This window comes from Microtus ochrogaster, unplaced genomic scaffold (genome assembly GCF_000317375.1).
Source record: "Microtus ochrogaster isolate Prairie Vole_2 unplaced genomic scaffold, MicOch1.0 UNK38, whole genome shotgun sequence".
NCBI lineage: Eukaryota > Metazoa > Chordata > Mammalia > Rodentia > Cricetidae > Microtus > Microtus ochrogaster.
Window position 1 is genome coordinate 1,732,276 of NW_004949136.1, and position 26,159 is coordinate 1,758,434.

Sequence of the window (26,159 nt, forward strand, 5' to 3'; positions counted from 1 at the left end):
TGCTGTGCCTGCTGTACAGTGCTGTGCTGTGCCCTGTTGTGCTCTGCTGTGCTGGGAAACAAGGATTGTATTCTTGCCTTGGCTTGGAGGTCTCCACCCATAACATCTCCAGGGAAGGCCCTGAATTCCCCCGTAGGTGCCAGAGTGGGACCACATGACTCACAGGATAGGGTGGGGAGGAGGCAGGCACAGGTGATTCACACAAACAGCAATGACCTTCCATGTCTACAGAAGGAATGAACTACAATTCAAAGAGGGGCTCTTCTCAGAGCAACGAGCTGTGAATATCGTGGATGCCCATGTGGAGACTCACTGGACACTCTTTGGGGCAAGCAGCATGCTTAGACCCTCCACCCAGGGGGATGCCCTGTATCCCTCCTCTGTCACTGATCAGCTGTGATGGGCACTGCTCACTATTTGGGCATGAGATGCAGGGTATCAGGGCCCTGACTTCCCACAGAGGATGAAGGCCGACAGTCAGACACTATTAGCATTTGGAGGCATTCCCGTCACCCTTCACACCAATCCCGGTGTGGGTTTTCAGAGTCTGGGCACACTAGGTACATGCTATCACAGAGTTCCCTGTGTCCCCCGTGGTTCTACAGAGCTGCTGCTGAGGGCTGGAGGGGATGGATATATGCAGATCATAGAAAGTCGGGAATAAGAAATGCTCATTGTTACCACACTCTTTGTAGACTGAAAAAGGAGAAGTCATTGTAGTTTACTGAGATCTTTGGCCACATCACTGGCTGGTCAAAATTTCTACTTCTGATTTGAAATTTGGGCTTAAAATGATTTTATTTTTAAATTAAATTAATTTTTTTAAGGCAGGGTCTCTCTATGTAGCCCTGGATGGCTTGGAATTCTCTATGTAGATCATACTGGCCTTGAACTCACAGAAATCCACCTGCCTTGCCCCCAAGAAGGTTGAATTAAAGTCATATGCCACCGCATCAGGCCTTGGGCTTAAAATCTTAAATGTAGGGATTTAATAAGAAATTCAGCTTGATTCTTACTTAGAAGTCACCCTGGAGGGGATGGAAATGACTTTGGTGGCAGCATTACCCTTCTCTTCTGCCCCATGTGTCTTCTGGACTTCAGCTTGTCTCTGCAGAAGGACAAAGTTCGGGATGGGACATGCCTCTGCCCGGGTGACTGGGGCGGAAGAGCCTTTTAGATTCTTCTGGGGAGGGAGGGCCGGCCTTGGGCATACACCTGGGGCACACCGCACACCACTTTTATTTTCCCAGAACACAAAATTCCATCTAAGGAAGTGTTGAAAGGGCAGGTTATACTGGTATTATGTCTATTAGAGCCCATCACGGCCCGGGTCTCTCCTGCGCACACCACACAATGGGCCGCATCGTGGAGAGGCGAAGTGGATTGCCAGGGAGCTTTCTAAATGAAGGGAGTGTTTGAATGCAAACGATTTCTTTTCTCCGCGGAGCAAGTGCTTCTCAGGAAAGAGAGAAAGAGAAGTCTGCCTCCTTCATCCACTAATCAAAGCATTATAAGGTCACCTGACTAAGAGTGGACCATACCAGCCGTCCTTCTGGCCATCTGTGAGGATGCTGAGTTGGCAAACCCATCCAGGGCTCCAACTCTGTAGCTGGTGTATCTGTACAGGGGAGCCATGCTGATTCCTACCCGAACCAACATTTCTCCCTCATCACAACGGCCCCCACCAGACATCCAGAACCCCTCTGCCACAAAAGCACAGGAGAGAAACTGGAAAGAAACTCTATCTAAATGTGGGGGTCTTGGGCTGCGGTAGATCAACCTTCCACCAAATTATACTGCAGCGGCACCTGCCCGTCAACCCTGCACCTCCCTTGTCTAGCTCCAGTTCCATCATCAACTTTCTCGGCGGAACAGGAATGTTACAGCAAAATAAATCCCTGCCTAATGGCTTTGAGACTGAGGGGTTCACAATTACACGGCACCCGCATCCCAATCTACAACTCCAGCTCAAAAGCGCTCAAGACTCTACTCCAAATTCCTGTGGCGATAAGGGGCTGGCTGCATTTAGCCCGGGCTGGGATAAAAGATTTTTTTTTATGATAATTATCTGAGTGAGGGACGCGTTTGCATTTTCTTTCTGTGCAATTCTGAGTTTAACTAGGGTGTGTGTTGGGGGGGGTAGCTGTTGGGGTGGCAAAGGAGGGATCTTGACAGCAGAGGTTAGGAAAGTCAAATGTTTGATGTCAGACTATTATGTGCGGAAAGTAATTAGCTCACAAATGTTTGATCAGTTATTAGGAAAATGGAGAGTGGGTTATTTAATATCGGGGCGGGAGGTGTGTGTGTGTGTGTTGGGGGGAACAAGAATCAAGGCTTTTAAAAATCCTTTTGGAAGAAAGACATTTCACCGCGTGAACGGAGCTGCGTGGGTGAGGATTCTCTCTCAGTTCAGAAGATTCACAGATCCATGCAGCAGTGATTTTAAGGAAAAGACCCCCCCCATCTTGTTGCATAAGTCTTGGCAATTCATTTCTGCTTTCCCGATGGCTTAATTAAACCCAAAATTTAGAGGCGGAGACAGAGGACCTTGTCTGGTAAAATGGTCCTTCTACCCCAATTTCTTGTCTGACAACTTAGAACTATGTATTGCTGCAGAAAAAAACAATGAGGCACTCTGATCACTGGCAGGCTTGTAGGGTCAACAGAGAAACTGAGGCAGAGTTCCACAGGTGTGGTCACAGAAACTTCTGCCTAATCCAGTGGGGATCATTGAGGAATCCTTGTGTTTCCTGAGGGAGTCCAAGGCACTGGCCTCACAGAGAAGAGAATGGGCTTATTCTAGATTCTAGAAACATTTAGGGGACATTTCTTTTTCTATTCACTGGTAGCTCAGTCTTAAAAAAGAAGAAAGAGGGCTGGGAAGATAACCAGAAACATGCTTGCTGCGTAGCACAGGCCCTGAGTTAATCTCCACGACACGTTGGTATGGTATAGTAGTAGGTCGTCAATAATCCCAGCACTGGTAGGGCGGAGACAGGAGGGTCCCTGGGGCTTGCTGGAATCCAGTCCTTGGCTAATTACTGCAAACTCCAGGCTAGCAAGAGATATCGTGTAGACAGCACCAGATGAATGACAGCCATGGTTGACCTCTGGCCTCTATATGCATGCCCACACATATGCACCTGCCCTGCATGCACAGGAAAACACAGAAACGCCTCCTGTGCCCCACAAGAAATTAGACACAAACCCTTGAGTTCCCTGGTCATCAACGACCATGGAGGGCCAACAGACTCACTCTTTGTTGCCGAGATAGTCTTCTCGAAAGCAGCTGTGCCAGGACCCTGAGTAGACAGACACAGACTCGAGGGGATATAAACCGTGTGTTGGAACACCCAGAGTGTGTGAAACCGGCTTCCTCTCTGGTTCATCTCAGAGGTGCTCAGGTATACAGTGGCAAGCAGGAGCACCTGCGGACACACCCTAACAGATGGGTACCTATTTGCATCGAGAGCTTAAGGACACATCCTACTGTGACTCCATTGTAGCCCTCAGCTTGCTGCCACCATTGCTTCTCCCCTGTGTTTCTCCAGGACTTTTAATTATTGGTGGGGATCACTTCTAGAGACAGCCTGGCTGCTCTCCCCTCCTACGCGGGCTGGAGTCATTCACAAAGGAGAGCTCTGGGTTCTGCCTGGCCTCCCAAGTACCAACTAGGTTGGGGTCATTTACTACAAAAAGCTGGTAAGAGGAATACACTTGAAACACCACCCAGGGGCTGCAGAGATGTCTCAGTGGGAAAAAAGACTTGACACATAAGTGCAAGGAGCGGAGTTCAGATCCCCAGTGCCCATGTAAAACCCAGGTAGGTGTGACTGTCTCTTGTAACCCAGGGCTCAGGAAGTGGAGACAGTGGTCCCCAGGCCGAGCTGGTTAGCTAGACTAGACAAACTTGGGAGTTTCAGTTTCCATAAGAGACCCTGCCTCAGGAAAGTGGGGAGCCAGCAGGGAAGACACCCAAGAACAACCATATGTGAATGAGTACACACGAGAGCACATACCCACACACATATACCCCACACATGTATGTATGCATATATGTACATGAGCACACACACACACACACATATATACATATATATACACAAAAATTCATTTTCTGGGTCACCAACACTATATAGATAAAATTCAGCATAATGCTAATTGTCTTACATTGCCTCAAGCCCCTCTTCAGGATGTGTTTTGAGGCCCCAAGGAAAGGTAGGGATCTCTAGTCTCAGGGGTAAGGGGCTGGTAGCCTGTTGTGCTGATTGGCTTTATAGTACTATTATTATTATTATTATAATTATCATCATCATTATTATTATTGTTATAGAACAGAGTTGTCTGGGAAGAGAGAACCTCAATTGAGAAAATGCCTCCACCAGATTGGACCTAGGCAAGCCTGTAGAGCATTTTTTAAGTTAATGATTGATCTGGGAGGGTTCAGCTCACCATGGGTGGTACTACCCCTGAGCAGGTGGTCTGGGTTGTATAAGAAAGCAGGCTAAGCAAGCTATGGGGAGCAAGGCAGTAAGCAGTACTCCCCCATGGCCTCTGCTCCCAGGGTCCCGCCTTCAGTTTCTGCCTCTGCTCCCAGGGTCCTGCCTTTAGTTTCTGCCTCTGCTCCCAGGGTCCCGCCTTCAGTTTCTGCCTTTGCTCCTATCAGCAGACAGTGACTTCGGATATGTATGCCAAATCAGACCTTCCTTCCCATGTTGCTCTTGGTCACGGCCTTTATCACACTGAGAGAGACCTGAGTCATACACCTGTGGTCTGCAGAAGCTCAGCCAGAGCATTGGCTGGCAAGACCTGCTGGCAGGCAGGGGCGGCACACCACTCATTTTCTCCCAGTTGGGTGGGGGTTCAGGGCCACAGCTCAGCAGGCTCTTACCATCCAGGCTGGGTGCCACGACACCCAAGGAGTAGGCACCTTCTTTCACGTGCGCCAGCAGCTCTTCTCCAGGCTCGATGTCCTTGATGACTTTATAGTAAATCTAGGAGACAGAGATTAAAGACAGAAGGTGAACACTGAAGCCGTGTGTTCTCATGGCAGAGGTACTCACAGACCACGGAGCTTCCCCACAGAGGTATCCATGGACCACGGAGCTTCCCTGCAGAGGCACCCATGGACCACGGAGCTTCTCCTGCAGAGGTACCCATGGACCACAGAGCTTCCCCCACAGAGGTACCCACGGACCAAGGAGCTTTCCCCACAGAAGTACCCATAGACTACAGAGCTTCTCCACAAAGGTGCCTAAGGACCACGGAGCTTCTCCTGCAGAGGTATCCATGGACCACGGAGCTTCCCCCACAGAGGTACCCACGGACCACGGAGCTTCCCCCACAGAGGTACCCATGGACCAGCTCCCCACCACTGCAGGGCTACCCAGAGAGGGGGCTGGCCTGAGGGGGCCACTTCACCCAATTTTTAATTAAAAAAAAACATGTTTATTTTATGTGTATGAGTGTTTTGCCAGCATGTAAATACACCACATGTATGCAGTGCCTGAGTAAGCCAGAAGAGGGAACTGGATCCCTTAGGATTGGAGTTATGGTTGCCATGTGGGGGCTGGGAATCCTCCAGAACAGTGGTTCTCAACCTGTGGGTTGCAACCCCTTTGGGGTCAAAGGACCCTTTCACAGGGGTCACGTATCAGATATTTACATTATGATTCATAGCAGTAGGAAGTGACGGTTATGAAGCAACAACAAGAAATGTTATGGCTGGAGGTCACCACAGCATGAGGACCTGTGTTAAAGAGTCACAGCATGAGGAGACTGAGAACCACAAATCTAGAAGATCGGCAATAATCTTAACTGCTGGGCCGTTTCCTCAGCCCCCAAACTGCTTGTTTTTTCATTTAAACAAATTTTATTACATTTACTTATTTTTGTGTCTACTGGGGGAGGGGCAACATGTGGATCTCAAAGGACAACTGATAGTTGTCAGTTCTTTCCCCCGACCATGTGGGTCTTGAGGATTTAACTCAGGTCAGGCTTGGTGGCAGGTGCCTGCTGAGCCATCTCCCTGGCCAGATCCGACCGTGAAGAAGGTCTTTCCCTAGAACTTCTACAGCGTATGAAGAAAGGAGAGGAACCGAGTCCATTTTAATTCGTCTCATTTTGCTCTGATAGAAAGGACAGGAGAAAGCCCGAGAGTTGGCTCAGTGGTTGTGAAGTGGTTAGTTCCCAACACCCACATGGAGGCTTGCCACTTCCTCGGGTGCCAGGCATGCCAGGGGTACCCTAGGAAATGTCCCAGATCACAGGGACTTCCCTCTGGGAATGCTCCAGTCTATTCTCAAACCTCCTTTTGTCAATGCGTGCCCGAGACACTTGGCTCTAGGGGGACCTGAAAGTTCTGGGTGTTGGTGACTTGTGAAGGCGCTTTCCAGCTGGGCACAGGCCCCGTGGGCGAGGTTGCTGCCATGCGTGACTTTTATACCAGTGCGGCAGCTGTGAGTCTGGCAAGCCAGGGGTGGCATGGTGTGCATGCCCGCCAGGAGCTGCATCCAGCAGGTGACTGGAGTTTGGGGGACAGGGGTGGAGTTCTATGCCTGGAGAAAGTGGGCCCTGAGGCTGAGACAGCTACATTTGGGGTGTCCAGTTCAGCGGTAGGATCTGAACCAAGACTGACAGGGGTACCCTAGCAAATGTCCCAGATTACAGGGACTCCGTCAGGGAGACTAAGCTGTCAGAGCACTGCAGGTGACTTTGGGGTGTGTCTGTGTCTTCCCTGACTTTGCCCAGGCTCTGTCTTAAAGACTCCAGAGGCCCAGACTCTCCTAGTGCAGGGCCTGGGCCTCCCAGGAGCACAGTGACTCAGTAAGTATCTCTTATCTGGAAACGTCAGACACGTGGCTTCATCTCTCTTGGGTAACTTACTGCCTACCGCAGAAGTGGTCTGCTTGGGACTCTCTTCTTATGTTAGGACTGTCTAGGGGTGGGAGAAATACCCCAGAGACACCAGCTGCCCTAGGCTAGCCTTCTGCATTGTTGGAGGGGGACAGGGCATGAGGAAGAGGAGAAGAAAAAAACATTTTAAAAGAAGACAAACTTGCATAAACCCATGGAGAGAGGCAGTGATTCTCCTGGCCATAAACGGTAAACAACATTTCTGTTGCCACTAATTGGTCGTGGCAGAGGTTTGCCCTATAGATACTGAAGGGAGCCTGGCGCGCCTGCTTGCCTCCCAAGAATACAGTCCTACCTAGGGCTAAGGGCAGCTAGCTCCAGAGTGACACCTGGGAGTCACTAAAGAACACAGAAGAGCCGCACTGGGTCCGCAGTGCCCATTGGCTGTCACGAACACCAGACAGCGGAAGTGCACAGCCAGGAACCTGCAGGCATACCCAGCAATCTTATCAGTGAGACAGTCCTTCACAGATCAGCTCATAGTAGTAACTTGATCGGGCGTTATTCTCAGGGAGGTTGATAATACAAAGAGGTTTTAAAATGGAGACTAGAGATGGGGTCAAAAGACTTCTTGAATAAAACCAATGGTTTCTGAGATCCCTGCCACATAGCAGCTGACTAACCTATTTTCTTGAAGGCCAGACTCAAGCCACCTTGCTTTAGAAGAGGATCCACCCACAGTTGCTCCAGCGTGAGGAACTGAGGCCACCCAGGCACCCCCTGAGCTGGAGGGGAGGGTGTCAAGCTGTTAATAAGGTTACTCATGATTCCCTCTGGCAACAGAGCGCATACAGACACATACAGCAAGTACATGCTTCATGCCCATGGCTCAGTGATAATGTGGTAGGTGACCTGGTGTTGGGTACAAGGGCTGGAAGAGGGGACTGAGAGCTTGGCCCCTCAAGGTCCTTGAGTTAGAGCTAGCCAACAACTGGCTTTGCTCCCTGCTGCAATCACCCAGATTGTACGAGGCCATGGTTACCATGCCAGCAGTGTGTCCTCCTACCAGCTGGCTGCTGGGTACCTATTCCAAGAAGTGGGTAGAGGGGAGAGCACCCATCCTTTCCACCCGCAACATTTTTCAGGCTGCCAGCCTTTCTGGCCTGCACCCCCTATCACACTTCTGGTTAGGTTGACTGACCTCCAGGGTTCCTTTATACACACACTACCTCCTTTCTCTCTGAGCTAAAGGAATCTGGAGCCTTGCCACCTGATTCTGGTTCAGAAGGCTACAGGGTCATCAGCTTCTCTCCTGGTTCCTTTGAAGGTAGCTGTCCTCCTGGAACCCACTCCTATCCACCCCCGACCGTTTGGGGGCCGCTGGGCCTCCTGACTCCTACTTTAGCTCTAGGGCTGCCCAGCCTCCCTCCCCCTCATACCCTCTGAGGCTGGGGCATTCCGGGGACTCCACACCCTCCCACACCTTTGTTCCTTGGCTCACCGGGCCTCCAGGGACCTCTACTCCGGTTCTGTATACAGGAGCCTTCTGGGACCCTCCCACCAGCATGGACACCGCAAGGTGAGCCACAGTAGGGCCACAAGTATCCCTTTCTCATCTTCATAGAAGGGCCACCAGGGCCCCTGTCAGGGACATGTGGGGACCACAAGGCGGCAAGTTAGGCAACTGTGGCCAGTAGGACTTTGAGCCCCGGACGTAATTAATCAATCCCTATTAGTGCTAATTGCACAGGCCAGGGCGGGGCCCAGGTGCCCCAGCTTGTCTCCACCTGGAGAGCCAAGGAAATGAACAGGAGTCTTCACAGACGTTCCTGAAGTCTCGGCTACCTTAGGCAACCACGGGGGCACATACAGAAGCCAGCCCATGCTTTTATGACCTGTCGCAAGTGGTACAGCCCTTATCAGCCAGCCACTCTGAGAAAGTCAGTTCCTGCTCTGTGGAGCTGGGTGACTTCCCTTAACAAAGGCCAACTTCGGTCGGAGCTGGCACTGTTGGTTGGGGAGCCAATATAGGGCATCTCAGGCTTAAGCATTGCTGCCCACTGTATGCTCCAGGCCCCTTCTGCGCCTGGCCTATAATAAACTATAACCGTCGTCCCTTAAGATTCTTGCCAACTGGTTTACTGCATTCATTTGGAGTGCGCTGGTCCCTGACCATTAGCTTCACAAGACAGGCTGCGAACAAGGAGTCTAGGAAACCCAGGAGTACGACACCCTCCAGCCCTCAATGGTGTCTTGGGGTTTGGGTGGGTGGCTGCAGGAAGAAGCTGATTGCCTTCTTTCTAAACCACAGTGCCACAAGTTTTAGGTACATGAGTCCTGGGGTCCTGTCACCTCAGATCTAGTGGCTATTCCTTGTCTGAGAACTTGGTGGCAACAGCTTCTTTCCAACAATGGCTTCTGTTGGTGGCACTCTGAAATAAGGACACAATCAGGCAGAGCCTGAAGCTGAGCCCCCGTTTCTCCCTCTCCACTTCTCTCATCCAGCAGCGGCAGCTCAGTCTGGGCCAATACCACTGCCTGTAACTACTCTTCCATCAACCCAAACTATTTTCTTTTCCCTCTGTCATGCTCCAGACACTGTCGTAGAGAGAACTTGGAACCTTCTCACTGAAAGGTAGACACCTGCCTGGGGATCAGGTTCAAGCGTCAGCACCCTTCATACAAACGAGCATCCAGAAGGCAGTTTACAGTGGCTGCCGGCCCTCAGATCCTTAGGGCCCTTGGCTTGTACTGAAGATACTGTTTAGTGATTATGAGCAAAGGCGACACCCCACAGTGCCCAGGCCTGCTATGTCTGAGCATCCTAGCACTGAAATAAAAGAAAAACCCCTTGCAGGACGGAAATGTGGTGAGCATGGGCTTAAAATCAGTGGACATGCACGTGGCTCCGTCAGTGTCCCTGCATCTGTGTGCTCCTCTCTCCACATGCCCGGCTGTAATAATTTCCTCTGTGCCTGAGCCTCTATAATTTTGTTACTGTATGCTCTGCCACTGAAAAATTTTAAAACATCCTTATGCATTTATCTCTTCCTTAGTTGCACAGTTTGGATAAGGATCGTAAAATATCAAATATTAGCCCACAGTTAAATAATCAATGCCGTTACATGGCTCCCAACGAGGGACTGCATTTAATTAATGGAAGATAAATTCTGACAGGCAGTTGTTGTATTGGGGCCATCACCACAGCTGAAAATTGAATTTAAGCTTAGCTGCTCTCCAAAATTAAAACACATTTGATATATATTTTTTAAGGTAAAAAACTTCTAAATTGTGTGTGCGTGTGTGTGTGTGTGTGTGTGTGCGCGCGCGTGTGTGTGTATACGCGTGTGTGTGTGTGCGTGTGTGTGTGTGTGGTCTAAGAACATATTGCAGAAGTTTGTTACTTCCTTCCACTATGTGGGTTCCAGGTACTGAACTCAGGCCATCAAATGAGGTGGCCCGTGCCTTTACCTGCCGATACATCTCATTAGTCTACAGCGGCATTTCGAAAGTGTTTTGTTCATGGGCTAAGAAAGGGTTCATGTGTTAAGAAAGGATCAACAAATTCTCTAATCGCACCTTGCTTGTTTCCAAAGAGAAAATTGTGTTTAGCCCTTTGGAGCCACGATTTCAAAGGACCACAACAAAAACATATGATTCTTTTGATTGAAAATCTAAAGGAGGAAAGCATAGGAGTAGGGAAAGGTCAGGGGCTCAGAGCCTGAGGACCCTGTTCAAACTATCAACCCTAGCACCTCACACACTTCGGAGGGAAAGATGTTCCGGGCAGGGAGCCGTTGGCTGTTTGCTTCGGCCAGGCAGCACTGGCTTTTCTGTGAAGAAACGCTTGGATGCACAGCTCCTGCCCAGGTTTCTCTGTTTGAACACCGTGTTCAATGCTTTCGAGAGGGGCCGCTCTCCTGCTGTGGGCAGACCTGTCCTTTGAGCTTCCTTGGCTGTGGCTGTCAGCCTTCCAGTCACAGGCTGGGCACGGCACCCTGGCTCTTCTGCCCTGCCGTGAGAAACTGGGGTGCTCTACAGAGAGCACAGGCTGGGGTTGTTCTTGCAGATGAAAGGAGCTGAGCGAAGCCAGAGCAGCACGGCTCTCCCAGGGCTGCATCCTGTCCTCCACCCTCAGCCCGCTGACCAGTAAACCCTCCTCTGCCCACAGACCCACCCTACCGAGGCAATGCGTGAAAAGAGAGAATGGCTCCTCTGTGGAGAGATCTCTGCCCACCCCCTGCTTCTTCCTGTGGGCACAGTATTTCCAAGCTTTTCTTTTCTTTCTTAACATTAAAACAAATTCAGTAACAGACCCTGCTTGTGTCTCCTAAATGTTTGAAACCAACTTATTTGCTCATAATTGCAGGAGGAAAAAAACACCCAGGGGTGACCTGGATGTTTTGAATTTTCCAAAGAGAGAGGTCTTGGAAGGGGTTGATGGGGCGGGGCAAGGGCGGGGGTCCTCAGGTGTTCAAAATGAACTGAGATGCTGTGGGTGCGTGTTTGCCCCTAGACTCGTGTACAGATGGAAGAGAAATGACTGCTTGGCATCTGGCAATGAACTAGGTCTGTGGCTTCACTACCCCCAACAAAATACCAGGGCAAAGCCCTGGTCCCCCACTTCTGCAGAAGGTATGCTGTTCTAACCAGATGGGCCACCCCAAAGACTTTGTTTTTTCAAAAACAGGAAAAGTATTGGTCTTTAGGGGCCAGGTGTCCCAAGGCCATCTGTGGCCTCTAGTATACAGAAGGAAAACCCCAGGTCTATCTCAGTCTCTTCTGCTGCCTGCCTCTCCTTCTTGGAATCATAAGGAAGATTCCCAGGTGGACATGAGGGACAGGACCAGTGCCTTCCCATGAGCATGGGTTCTCCTGGAGAGAGGACTCAGAGCTACAGAACACCAGGAGGGCCTCTCATAGTTCAGACGGGAAATTAGGTACAAGGTCAGTGACTTTCTTTCGTGTCGCTAGGCGGGGTGGGAGCTGAGATAGACAAGGGGCATGGAGCCTGGCCAGCACTCCCGGAGAAGTGGCTACATGCTTCATATCGACCCACACTCAAGGCACCAGGAGGCTGGAGGGAAGTTTCGGTAAAGATGGATGGGAATTGAACCCCTTGAAGTCCTGAGCTACTTTTCCAGCTCCAGAAGGCTACAGAGGAGCAAATAAAAAGATAACGTTTGTCCTCGGGCCTGAAGCAGGTCTGAACACCCAGACGAAGCTGGGGTGAGGGCTCATGGCTGGGCTGAGAGGACTCTCGGCATCTGGGACCCGAACAGAACCAGGAGGCGGGCTGCTGAGGCTTCCAGAGCCTGTGTGCGTCACAGCTCCAGCAGCCGCCAGAGGGGCAGGGGCAGCCCCATGATGGCAAGGGAGGTGTACCTTCTTTAGTCTTCTATGTGCAGCTGACATGGGGTCTCTTCCAAAAACACAGGACCCCAGAAATCCAGGCTTCTGAGTTGACTCAAGCCCAGGTCCTGACCATTACAAACACAGATCTTGGGACCCTGGGTTTCCGTTCTTCATGTTGACCCATGTCTTCAATTTAGAGCCGCCTCTTCTCCATAGGTGGACTGTTGATCTCTTCTGGTGGCTGTAGCTCCCAGAACTTTCTCTTAAGATGCTGAGACCTTCTCCTGTCCTTCTATTTCTTTTGGATACTGGAGCTGAAATCCTGCATCTTGAACCTTGAATTAGCAAGGCCTATGCTTTTCTGACTTGACGTATATTTCTCATTGGATAGTACAGCATCATTTCTGCAATGCAGATGCTTCCTCATGGGCTGTGCTGTCCTGGCAGCGCTGTGTACATGTGCATGTGTGTGTGTATGCCCACAGCATATGTGATTATACATATAACTGCATGTTTAGGTATGTACATGTGTGTGTGTATGCCCACAGCATGTGTGATTATACATATAACTGCATGTTTAGGTATGTACACGCACCCATGTTTGCACATATGTGCTGTGTATGTGCCCACGGCTGTGCAGTGTTCCTAATTGCCTAAAAGTTTTCATAGACACTCAGGGGAGGGAGAAAATAATCTGAGAAACAGGACCTGACACTTTTCAGTGTTTCCTTCTCAAAGAGAAGCCTGTCCTCAGGAATCTTTTTTACTAGTAGTATCTCCAGGAAGTTTTATTCAGCTGCGGAGAGGGTCAAAGTGCTACTCTACAGGGACAATTGTCTTCACAGGATGGCCAGGAAATGGAAGTGATTACATGGGGGCTGTGGCCAGCTATGAAAAAGAGAAGGAGAGAGGGAGGGAAAGGGAGGAAAAGAGAGGCATGTGTGTGTGTGTGTGTGTGTGTGTGTGTGTGTGTACATATCTCTGTTTGGGGGAGAATAACAGCTAGCCTGAAATCTATTTTGCCTTTCAGAAAGTCATTTCATTTAACTGGTGAATATTTGGGGTGAGTCCGTGTGTTCCAGTGGGGAGGGGGCTTATTCTCTACAGAGGGGTCTCAGTGTGAAGTCTGGGGGTGGGAACAGCTTCAGGATTGGGGTATTATTTTGGCTCTGGACCTTCTCAAAGGTGGCATTTGCCTAAATCTCCAATCCTTCTAAACATGAGGCTATTTATCATCCTACGCATGGGATTAGGCCAGGAAGAATTCACCCTACAAGACCATGTAGAAGAGAGCTAGCCATCAGGTAAGGAGGCACAGGTAAGTCTGACCTGGCATTAGTCAAGCAATGCACAGAGCACACGGCAGGGCACAGGGTACAGAGAAAATGACATGGAGAAAAGGGAAGAACAGGGCATAGGGAAGGTCACAAGACACTGGACACATGGCAGAGGGCACATAGTGCAGGACAAAGGACACAGGACACAGAGCAAGGCACAGGACACAGGGCGCAGGACAGGGTGCAGGACACAGGGCACAGGGAAAGGCACAGGGCACAAGACACAGGGTAGGGCTCAGGGTACAGGATACAGGACATAGGGCAGGGCAGAGGGCAAGGCACAGGGCAGAGCATAAGATACAGGGCACAGGACACAGGGAAAGGCGCAGGACACAGGTCACAGGACAGGGTGCAGGACACAGGGCACAGGACACAGGGCGGAGGACACAGGGCAGAGTGCAGGGCACAGAGAAGAGCATAAGACACAGGACACAGGGCAGGGCAGGGCACAGGACACAGAGCATAGGGAAAGGCACAGGGCACAAGACACAGGGTAGGGCTCAGGGCACAGGATACAGGACACAGGGAAAGGCACAGGGCAGAGCATAAGATACAGGGCACAGGACACAGGGAAAGGCACAGGACACAGGGCATAAGACACAGGGTAGGACTCAGGGCTCAGTGCACAGGGCTGGGAAAGGCTGGGGACGCAGTAGCTTTGAACCAAAGGATGCAGGGGTCCAAGGATGTAAATGACTCTAACCTGGAGCGTTCCCGCCCATGGTCTGAAATGAAAAGAGAATTCCCTGCAAGGCAATCACTTCTCTTTAACCCATACATGGTAGTTTAAGTAAACGTCCCTGAAATAATTAAGAAAGAATAAAAGGTTTTTGAAGGCCAGTTTTTCTTTGAGAGGACTATACTGTGTGTGTTTTCTAAAAGGCTTGCCCCACAAAGACTCAAGCCTCACTGTTCCATTTCAGCTAAGTTCCAGCATCTGTTTCCCAGGTAACAGAAACTGTATTCTCGTTGCTCTACCAGCATCTCGCAGAAACACATCCCTGCACGCAGATGCCCGCATCATGCTTTCCAGGGCTCAATGTTCTGCAGATCTGAGCTGGAGAGGGGGGCTTGGCCAAACCCCGTGTACCTTAAATCCAGTTTCCCGTCACTCTGTCTCTTTTTTTTCTAGAAGCGGGAAGTTTTTCTCCTATGTTCCCCTTTACCGTCATAGCTATTATTCCTATGCTCAAAATCCCTCAGTCAGAAAGTTGTCTTTTTTCCTTCCCTCAAAATTTTTGGTTTTAGTGGAAGGTCATGGAGGTCTTGGCAGCAGCATCCTGGGTCCTGGTTCTGTCTGGAACCAGCAAGTGTCTGGTGGAGCCACTGCTAGCAAATTGAGCCCAAGAGCTACGGAGACAGCTCTGGAGGAGCATAGCAAAGCAGTAAGCAGGGCTAGAGGCCTCCCTCATGGCCTCCCTGTTTCCTTTTTAAATGCAAAATATTTCTCTAGAGTCAAGAGCCTTGAACCACTTTAGATGGCTTGCAGGGCGGCCCAAGAATGGGCCCTTTGTTACGTGGTCTTCACGAACGGTTTTTAAAATAAAATGGACCCTTTTCCCCCCAACAACATCTCACATGTAGCCCGAAGACACAGGCAGAATGAACTGCTCTGCTGGGAGGGTTGGGAGTTGGTACCCGGAGGAAAACTCAAGGCTTTGCTGGAGGACTGATATCTGCAAGGTCAAACGTGAAGCTACGGAAGAGACAGAGTAGCGCTGGTCATGATGCCCAGCAGAAGGAAACTGAGTATTGTGGGTCTGGACCCCTGCCCTGGGACTGCAGTGGCAAGCCATGGAGCTAGGGAACTTGTGGGGGTTTTGAGAAGCTGAGCTCAGAACTGCAGGTTCCTCAGCCTCTGAGAAGGATGAGGCAGAAGTCAGGACTGTTCAGCTCAGTTTACTCCTAGAGAGACGGGAGGCCATGCCAATGCAGGAACATGCGCTTGGCAGCAGGTCACGCCATGATTATGACTTGTGGGCTTTGGGCATTTTTCCTGGTCTAGGAAGTAGCTCTGTGCCGTTAAACTGGCCAATGTGGACTTTAGGAAGCCTTGATTGACCAGGGTTTAGGCAACTCTCCTTCCCTTTGGTTCCTGTTGGCCACTCTTCCCACAATTCTTGGTATTTGTAGGGAATGAGGCCCCTGTGACTTGAGGTCCTGTCTGTTTCAGCTGCTATTTAAAACCACAGCTCTCAGTTCTCCAATGTCGCCAGCCTCAGACAAGTTTCTTCTGACCTTTGCTCTGTGGTCTTTGCTCTTGTGAAGTATTCTGGGGCAGCTAAATTCTACAGGTAGCCCAGTTGGGCAGGTGTCAAATGGCCACCCCCTACGGCAGGACAGAGCTTAGCAGGTGACCCACGATCTTACCAGAGGCTCGACTGACCCGCCCCTTAGCAACCATCCACCTTGGTGCCTTGTCTCCAAGGACAGTTCGCAGGGACGGTGACCATCCTAGACCTACCTGTTCGTTGATCTGACACATGGTGAGATTTTGGTCATCACAGGAACACGCTACACGGATGTACTTGAGCCAGCTGCCAGCCCCGGCCTGATTGGCATCCACGCAGAACTTCTCGCTGCCCAAGTCTTCAGAGACCTGCTGGGAAAGAAGTGCGCTAAGGTCAGAGATGCCCCGTGTGCTATGTCAGGCTGCACTGACCTCAGAGGCAGGATGACAGGTTGGGTGAGAACTTCAGCCAGTCCTACGCATCAGAGAGGCCCTGTCTACCCATCACACCTGGTCCAGGGAGCCACCAGGAGATTGGCGGAGAAGAGGGTGGCTCTTCCTGTTCTTACATAGCTGCTCACGGTCAAGCCAGGCAATGACGAGTCTCCTGTACTGGTAAAGTGTTCCAGCAAGCTGTCCAGGTGTGAGAAAGCAGAGCCTTCTGTGTCTGCCACAAACCCTCTGCAAGGACAGTGGGGGTGTTGGGCTAGGAAAAGCACTTCTGAAGGTAAAGGTGTTACCGGGGTGTGCAGCTGCACCTGAGTCTGTGTGTGTGGTATCTAGCGTGCATGTGCGTGTGCCTGTGTAGACACACTCCTGTCAGATAAGCACATCACCTGAATGCCAGGAAGACATTTCGTGTCCTCAAAATTGGGAAGTTTCAGTTTGATGCTGGCCAGCCAGCAAACATCATGCTTCCTCCCCAGGTCCTGCACAACAGGCAGGGCCCACACTGGCTTTGCTTTGTCGTTGCTGATGCCTTCTGAACTCTCTTCAGAGTCTTGTTTGCTGATCTGTGTTCCCCCCAACTCCACCCCAACCCCTGTCCCCACCCTGAAGGGTTGATTGCAAGAAGACCTGGACCACAGGCTGGCAGCTGCTGACACCATAGAGTTCCACTCATACCTGCTCTGTTCAGAGCCTACGGCGAGCCCTAATTCAAAGCCTTTGAAGCAACTGGGGTGGCTAACTGGGCACACGAAAGGCAGGATGGTTAAAAGGGAGGTTGGCGGGCAGGAGTATCCTGGGGCAGGCGTTTTCAGTTGGGAAGGGGCGAAGGTGGAGCAGGAGGGGCTCTTTCAGTGGATTTTCACCACTAGGCATGCAGTTTTCAAGATCTTTGTGCACCTATGGCCGGCACTGGAATTCCGTGCACAACAATGAAAGCACACGTCCTGCTTCTGTACACCCACTCCCTTGTCCCCAAGGATTCTGACACAAGTCAGACCCTGAGCACGTGGCAGATGGCTTTGTCTCCCAATTGACACCTGTCAGTGACCCCTGGGTTCCTGACAAAGGGCATCAGCCTGAAGGGGCCCAGTAGGGAGGGAGAGTATGGAGGAAGCCCTGCAGATTCCAGGGGTAGACTGCAGCCCTAGACAGTAACACGTAGCAATGCCCCATCCCAGGACCCCATGCGCTCCCTTGGGTGTCCAGTGGATTCTCTGGCAGCACGAGGCAGCCGGGACAGAAATGGGGCTAAGCACTGACTCCATCAGGCAGAGACTTGAGTTAAGTGGCCAAGCCCTTCAACCACTTGCCCCCCATGTTCCCTCAGCCCAGAATCATCTAAGAGGCTTCAGCAACCCAGGCTGGCTGTGGATGAGCCCACAAAGCAACTATGTTCTGTGCCTGGGAAGGTGGGGATGGGGAACACCCAGAGTGCAGACGCTGGGGTGAGCGGAGTGTACCCTTGCACAGATGCCCCCCCCCCGCCCCAAGCCTGGGATCTCGACTTTCCTCTCAAATCTGCAACACTAAGGTCCATACACTGTTGGCAAAGCTGGGAGCCCCGACTGCACTCCTCCCTTAGTTTAGGGAGCAGGAAAGGGGGTCAGAATGCTTCCTGAGAGGCAGGACCCTCAACTCTAGAGCCATTAGGATAGAGGTTTTCCTCTCCTCTCCTCTGGGGCTCAGGGGAGGGGTGCCCAGGGAGATCTTCCCAGGTGTCTGAACCCTATCCAGGATACCGGGAGTTCACTCAAGGCCCTGCTACTCAGGGGTTAAACGAAGCCTTCCCTGCTCCTTACAAACCCTTGGAGGTCACTGCCTGCCATGTTCCAGTTCAGGGCCAGACCAACCCAAACACGACTGGGTGACCCCCACAGCCTGCAGAGGATAGAGGCAAACTGAATAGCGGCCTTATGTTGAGACCATGAGGGCTGACGTGCCTGGTGGGGGTGGTCAGGTCTCCCATTCTCTAAGATGTGGTGGGCTCAGGCCACCAAGCCCACAGAGGGAGCACCTCAGACCCTCCTCCCAACTGATAACTGTGCAGGGAACTGCTGGGAGGTCAGCCCACAGGTGACAGGGCCTTTACCTGACAAGGAGGCTCACCCCGCTCCTGAGACATAGAAATAGAAAAAAGCTAGCTGTCGAGAGGCCAGGGGACCCCTTTCTCCCTGCCTGAGGGGTCAGGGACTTCCTGTGGATTCCTGCCACACAGACCTCTAAGCAGATGGTGCAGAATCCCAGGTCCCGTTTCTGGCTCCCTGTTCCTCCCTCTGTGTGTATCTTGCTCACTTTTCTGTCTCTCTGTTTTTTTTTTTCCCCTTATGGTGCAGGGCCTGGGGGAGCTAGTTAACAGTGTTGTGAATGAGCATGTCTTCATATAAGGCTCTGTCCCCAGGACTTTGCTGGGGTTTGGTTGTTGATTTCTCAGAATTGAGACCTGCTTCACCAAAAACAATCTTTGTTCATTAGCTCACAACCACTCCAGGCTGGCTGTGGATGAGGCCGTGTTCATTATTCTGTTAAAGTGCTTGGCAGCTCAGTGAGGTCCAGCTAATCATATGGATAAATATGCGTGCATACAAGGTGTGTGCATGTGTGCACATGCTTATGGCTATACATACACAGCTATGCACCCCATGTGTGAGAACATGCACGCACACACACACACATATGTAAGTGCATGTGTGTATACACAAGAATATTTAATGTGCACACATGTGCCTCTGTGTGTGTGTGTGGGTGGGTGTGTGTGCATGTGCATGTGCATGCACACTCAGCTGGCACACTTTTGAAAAGGACGAGTTCATTCCTATGAGAAAGTGACGTAGTTGGTCCTAGTCTGTAACCGCCCAGGCTTCTGTCCTTCATTAGCTCCTGGCCCTCTGTATGATTGCTTTCCTGATGGTCCCTAAAGACTTGAGAAAGTTCCCTTTCCCAGTGTGATCACCTCAGAGACCAGGGAGGGAGGAGCTACTGTCTTAGGCAATAGAATTAGGTGGGATTCTCTAAAATCTGGGATCCACCACCCAGGCTTGGATCCTCACAGGTCCTTGGCATTGCTGCCTCTGAAGCTGGGCTTTGACGTAGTCATGGAGATGGAGCCTTAGCACCACTTCCTAGCTGAGGGGACCTCAAGTGGCCCACTGGGACTCTGACCAGCAATTGCCTGGCTCTGAGGGTTCATGGGATGTTGAGAGGAAGGCCTGGGTGTTAGGGTATCAAGTCCACAGCCACAGGCAGCTGAGCACATGTCCCTGACTGCAGTGGGAGAAGCAAGTGCCAAGGACCCGAGGCCAGAGGCAACAGCATTGGCTCAGTCTTTTCCATCTGGACTCTGCTTGCACCTACGCTCTGGCAGGAGCTGTGTAGCTCTGATAGTTCCAAGGATGTGTGAGAGCTCACAGGGACAAGAGAACGAGGGCCCACGCATCAGGTTCTGTTCATACATGAGACATCAAGAGTCATATTCGAGCGTGGTGGGGTTCTCTTGGCTGGCTTTTCTGTGGCTGTGGAGCCGAACCTCTGCCCAGATTTGGAGTTGGGCCCCACCCACTTGAAAGCCTGGCTCTGGAGTTGTTGGGGTTGAGCCTGTGGACTCCCATAATTACCGGTGGAAGTGGCCCTTCTGCTCATTTGCCCCCACTTGGCCTCTCAGCCCCCGTGTTCCTGCCAGCTTCCCCAGCTCATCAATCACCCCCATCAGAAATGCTGAGTTAAGAAACGAAGAGATGGAAAAAAAATCCTCTTACCCTTGACAATTTTTTTTGCACATCATTTGAGGTTTCCTGCACTTTTAATCTGTGGCTCTCTGCTGGGCCAGCTCTTTCCCATTTAATGGGCATGGCCAGGGGCTGGCTCCGTATGGGATGTGCACACAGGCGCGAGTGCAGAGGCGTCTGTCGTCAGCTCACCTAATGGATTCCCAGCCTGCAGGAAGGAGTGAGGCCTAGGAGTCACCTTGTTGGCCTGTGCCCTAAGGCTGCAGCGTGCTCCCCTGAAGCTCACAGTATGGTGGGTGTCTGTAGGACTGTTTCATGTGTCCCTCTAATTTCCCTCCACACCTGCATGCACACCTGGGCACACACGCTAACATGAACACATACGCACACACAGATACGTAGAGGCACACGTGTGAGCACGCACATACAATGGTTATGATTTACGACACTCACAAGGAGCCCAAACAGAAAGTCCATTCTTGTGACAGAAAGAGGAGGGCAGGCCTTCTGGAGACACCTCCATGTGGCGGACATGGAGCCTGAATGAGCTCATAAATCCTGTCCCGATGCTCATTATGGGCTTGGTGGTGACATGACCAAGTGCTAAGCAGAAACACGGCAGCAGGATGGGGTCTGCTGCTGCCAGCAGACAGGAGCCTCGCTAAGGAGATCAGGAGGTCAGGGGCCCATCTGTTCCAGCTGAGAGGGAGGGAGCTGAGGAATAGGAGGGAGAGAGAGTTTTCTGGGACTCACTCCTGAAAGAAGTTGTCTGGGACTTTCTATGTCCCTCTGGCCTTGGCCTCCGCTGGACAGTTGCTGGGTAGTAGTGTATGATAGAGTTACAGGGTCCTGGACAGACCCCAGAGCATGGCTCAGGGTTGGGGGGCTGCCAAAAGAGAGTTTTGACCAGGGACTCTCCTAACAGGTGCTGGTGATGTCCCGTTCCACACCTGGAGAATTTGGCTCCTGTATCAGTCACAGGCAGATGCTCTTGGTTTAAAGCCACACCAAGAAATGTGTATCGTAAAAAGTCACCGAATCCCATATTTTCCAGCATTTGGGCCCCACGCAGGCCTTTGAAGATCTGAAGAAAGCCACACACCAGAAGTTACTCAGACATGCAAATGCATCGTGAACACTCTGAGGTTCCCGGCAATCTCACACCCAATTCTCAGACTCGGAGACTTCAGACTGTGTGCAAACATCCCAGACACATAGCTGATCTCCCCCATGTCCTCTGCCATCTTGTGAAACAGAGCCCCAGGGTACATGCCTTGTGCATCCAGCTCAATGCTCACCTCTTCTTTATGCTGTCTGCCCCTGAATCTCTGTGCCTTCCAGCCCTTCTATGCTAAACTAACTTAACCTCTTCTCTTTCCTTCTTTGCTCTTTTTGGCTCAGGTTTTACCTGTCAGGGAAATGACCCTCCTGTGCCAGCATCTGTGAACTTTGCCTGAAGGAAGAGGGCATGATGGTGAAGTGGAGAAGGACTTAGGTGTGACTGTGCTTTGTGTGAGGGACTCGAAGCCTCTAGGGGACTCATACTTCTGAATCTCAGGAAGATAATCGAGGAGAAGAGGAACCTTGGAAGCCTGGAGCTGCGAGGGCTCTTTCTTGATGCCTGCTGCAGGAGCTGGGTCACCACCCTTTCCTGTGATCTTACTGCAAACCCACCAAGGATGTTCTTCAAATGGGGATAGCCCTCTCACCATCCCCACAGTGCACACAGTGACCCGAGTGGGGTGTTTGAGGTGGGTCACATGGCTCAACCATCTTGGCATCTGTGGCTTTGTCTCATTGGTCATGGGCTGCAACCCTGAGCCACAAGAAATAAAAGGTCAGCTTGGTGATTCATGCTAGCATTCTGTGTCTTCCGTAAAGCAGAGTATGAGCTGCAGATGGGGCAGGCACAGACGCATCTTAGGAGACTGGCAACATCTGGTGGGAAGGGGGGCTGTTGAAATCTGGGGGCTGGCAGGTCGGACACCACCACGAGCCTGTTGGTGGGCAAGAACCCTCAGAAGTGAACGTTCTTCCCCCAGGGGAATACAAGAAGGTTTAGCTGGCCATCTCTCCCTCTGGGGAGCTAGCATTGAGTGGTCATCACTCTCAATGGGATAACGTAGCTTGTCTGGGGTCCTGTCTCCATGTCCACTTAGGAAACCGGAGAGCTTCTCTTCTGCTCTCCAGCCCATGGCTACCCACACAGATAGCGAGCTTAGGCAGCCTGGTGGAGGTACAAGAATGGACTAGGCACCAGCCAACAATCTTGTTATGCTCACATATTTCTAAACACTGATGGTGGTGGATCTTGATGACTCTTGGAGGACCTATGTGTGTCTGCTCTTGAGATGAGTGTCCACCACAACAGATCCACAGATGCTCCAAGCAGGACCCCTCCCCAGTCTTTAGAATGCACACGACCTGTATGCCTTTTCTATGGATGGCATGGTGGGTGATGAGCGTTGGGAATGTCTCTCAGGAGCTCTGGAGCAGGGATTCTTTATATTGTTGCTGCCTCCACTTCTCCCAAGAAGCCGAACTGGTGGCACTCGTCACAAGGGCCTTCTCTACCCTGCCCCAACTTCCCAAAGCCAAGGCTGTCTAGGTAGTGGCAGAGTCACTTCATCTGACTGACACGTAAGATACCCTCAAAGAGGATGCTTTGGCAAACTCAACCCCCTTGCCAAAGTCCAGTCTGTAAGCAGCTCTTCAGAGTCAATTATCTGATGTCACAACCTGATCCTAGCAGCCAGCACTCTGCTGGTATTTCAACTAGTTCTTAGAGGACAAGGATGTGGGGGAGGTGGCGAGCCTGAACCTATAAGGAACGTGGCCACGAATCCTGCTGTTCAAAGATGGCTGAGTCACAGTGTCGGCTTGCCCAGATGTGAGCCTTGTAAGGACTCCTTGGATCTCACCAACAAGTGAGCAGAGCTTCTAGGCGTCATGGGTATAAATGTTCTGCCGCCTCCATAGGTGTTCCCAACGAGCGCCAGCTCAGAGGGGTCTTTCCACAAGCTGAGCTCAGCCCGCTCTGCACACACTCTGCTCCTTACATCATAGGAGCACATACCTCTAGTTCTGCTCCTGTTGGCTGACCCCAGATCACAAGCACAGCTACGCTATGTCTCGGACCATGTGCTTTACAAAGGCCTCTGAGAAAATCCCCAAGTCCCCAGGTGACTTGCAGAGCATTACTAAGTGTCCAGGGTCTTCCCAAATTTGGAGCCTCCCCTACATCGCCTAGGGCAGTCCTTGGGATGGTTGGGCCCAGAGTCCTGACTCAGGCTGTTGCTGGGAGGAGGGACAAAGGCTGCTGTTGCAGTCTGGTCTGTCCAGAATGGTGCTGGTGTCGTTCAGATGCAAATAACTTCAGCAATTTTTAGATCCAAGTTTCCTCTGAGTCAAGTACAGGCCAGGCAGAGCCCCAAGCCTGGAGCTCGCATGCTGGCACGGACCTGGCCCTGACCTTCCAAAGCAAAGTGCTTTTGCTTTTTTCTTTTTAATCATAAAATATTTTAAGATCCCACAACCCCAAACCAAATGTTTGTGGCCACACCCCTGCTCAGGGGGTGTAAGTGCTAGGCTGTCACAGGAAGTGGCTCTTCTGAGGGCAGGCAGGGCCTGGGAGGTGTCACACACATAACCTTTCTTTGGCTTTTAGAGGGTGACAAACTGCAGCGCTTGTGAACGCAGCAACCCCCACAGCGGATGCGGGAGGAGTTCCCCGTGGTGGGCTAGCCACTGACATGTGGTTGGGGCCACATGAGATCTCAGGCATGTGGGAGCAGGGCCATGGTTGTTTAACAAAAGCCCTCATACATGGGAGTTGAATGCAAGACTGAGGAGCCCACCAGCAGTCCTGGGCCTCCCTGCCCAGCTGGCTGGAATAGATCCCTGCTTGGTGTACAGGGGGGACTTCTGAATCCTAGGCATACAACCTCAGGATGGGCTGTAAATGCCCCCTCTCTGCCATGCCCATCACGGCCACAGCAGTCATCGCAAGCAGCACGTGGGGGAGGGTCAACTTCAGGAGAACTTGGTGCAGCTTGGCGCTGAGCGGCAGTCTCCTGCTCCTTTGCTCCTGAGAGAGGGCAGTGATGTGCAAAGCCCAGGCTACTCTGCTGGCCCTGGCCTTTCTTATTTCACCCTCAGCGAGAGGGTCACCTCCCTATGGGCTGTGTGATGCTATAACCATCTAGCCGTTCATACTGCGTCAGGACGTCTTACTCAGTCTAGCTAACGCTTCTTCTGCTTTTCCTTACAATCTCACAACCCCAGGGTTGCCGAGGGTAGCTGCAGCTTCTCTGGGATCTGTCCTGGAACATGTGATTAGCTGAGGCCCACTGGATGTCTTCATAAGTAGACAGATGGATGGGTGTATGAATGGATGGAATTTGGATGAATGAGTGGGATAGACTGAGGTTGAATGTATGTACAAGTGGGTATAGAAGTCTACATTGAATGGTGGATGATGAGCAGATAAATATCAGATGAATGGATGGGTTTTGGACTGTTGCTGAATGCATATTCATGGGGATGGGAGATGGCTGTTGAATGTGTGGATGGATAGATGTTGCACGGGTGATGGATGCATGGATGCTGAATAGGCGGATGAACAGATGGATGTTACATGGGGAGATAGATGGGAACTGAATGGGTGGACGGGTTAATGATTGTTGAATGGGTGTAGAGGTAGATGCCGAGTGAGTGGACCGGTGGATGTTGAGTTGGTAGATGGATAGATGGCTGGACGGTATATATAGCATATCCAGAACTCTCTGGTTTCCCTCCACGTCCACAGTGATCCAGAAGAGAACATCTTTCCAGAAATATGGGGTGCCAGAACATAGGATAGCTCTCCTGTGATGCTAATTGGGGGTTCACATCAAGGGTCCTCAGCAGCACAGATGGACTGGACCATGATGGTCACTTTCCATCTTCCTTCTCCCGCAAATAGTGAATGATTTGAGGATGTCACCTGGGTGACTTCTAGAGCCATGTAGACAGTAGGTGCTCAAAGAAGGTTTGGGGACAAATGAGGGAACAAAGGCATTTCAAGACAACCGAGGACATGCTCTCATCAGCCTTCCTTTGCCCACCAGACCTCCTTTCTTCACCTCCCCTATTAAGTCTGGGTCATTTTCTTTCTCATTGCTCTCTCTGGGTTGTGCCGAAGGACCTGCCTGTCAACCCTCTTGGCTAGTCCTCTCTGAACCAGAGTTATAATCTTCCCCAGGTCAACGTTACTGAATCATCACCCTGAGTCTGTTTCCTGGGGCTCAACATAATGGTGACCTATATCCCCCAGCACAGAGGCTACATGGCCCATGGTAGGTGCTTAGAGAAGCCTGCTAGGTTCCATCTGGTGCCTCTCCCACAGCAGACACAGCCTCTGGGCACTCGTTCCTCTCACTGGCACACATGGGTACAGAGGAGCACAGTGACTCACCAACTTCTGTATCAGCCCAATGTTTTGAGGTCAACTCTTGGAAATAGCTCAAATCTCAACAGGCCAAGTCTAAGCAAAGACCTTGCCAATCTCCACAAAGAACAGTTCTTGGTACTCTTTGACATACAAAAATGGTCATTGGCAAAGGACTCTTGGTGCCGACAGTGTTGTCTTTGGAGGTACCGCAAAGGGTCAATGCCAGTCCCTTCCCCGAGCGGGCCCAGGTATGCACAGATGAAAGGGTGCTGGCGAGGCTCAGCCCTTATTTTGACTGTGTTGCGTGAGGAGCTTTTCCTCCAAATGTTGTTTCGTGATGACTCTGCTTCCCATGATCTATTTTTCTTAGTGTGCCTGGACTTTAGCGGTTGGCCACTTGGTTAAGAAAGAGATGAACCTTAGGGCGCACTGACTACAGTCCAACTGGACCATTCTTTCTCCTTACACCCAGCCCTCTTGGCACCAGAGGTGAAGGGACTAAGATGTAAGGTATGCTTATATCAGATTAGCTTCCGCACAGCTTATTGGGGACAGGCTTTGGGTTGCAAGTTCAGCTCGCCCTCAGATGTGAGCTTGGCTTGAGACGTCTGCCTCAGGATGGGCATGTTTCAAGTGACTCATAGACAAAGGTATGGCCAAGTCAACCTTGAATAGCAGACAGAAGCCATTCGACAGAGTAACTTTCCTCATTTCTGTGTTCCCGTTTCTCTGCTGAGCAAATGTCAAAGGAATGAAGGGTGCCGTCCACCATCTGCCTG

The 26,159-nt window shown here is 51.2% G+C and overlaps 1 protein-coding gene across 3 annotated transcripts in view; it reads right to left on the bottom strand.

Moving 5' to 3' along the window:
* Prdm16 (PR/SET domain 16) overlaps window positions 1–26,159 on the bottom strand; it is a 315,023-nt gene that overhangs the window by 29,234 nt on the left and 259,630 nt on the right. For 2 of the 3 annotated variants that reach the window (XM_026790028.1, XM_026790027.1), the window contains exons 4-5: window positions 16,012–16,149; window positions 4,892–4,994 (exon numbers count right to left, since the gene is read on the bottom strand). In XM_026790028.1, the coding sequence (XP_026645829.1) occupies window positions 4,892–4,994; window positions 16,012–16,149 (241 nt within the window). The remainder of the gene's footprint in view (window positions 1–4,891; window positions 4,995–16,011; window positions 16,150–26,159) is intronic. The other variant, XM_005368644.2, reaches the window with a different exon arrangement.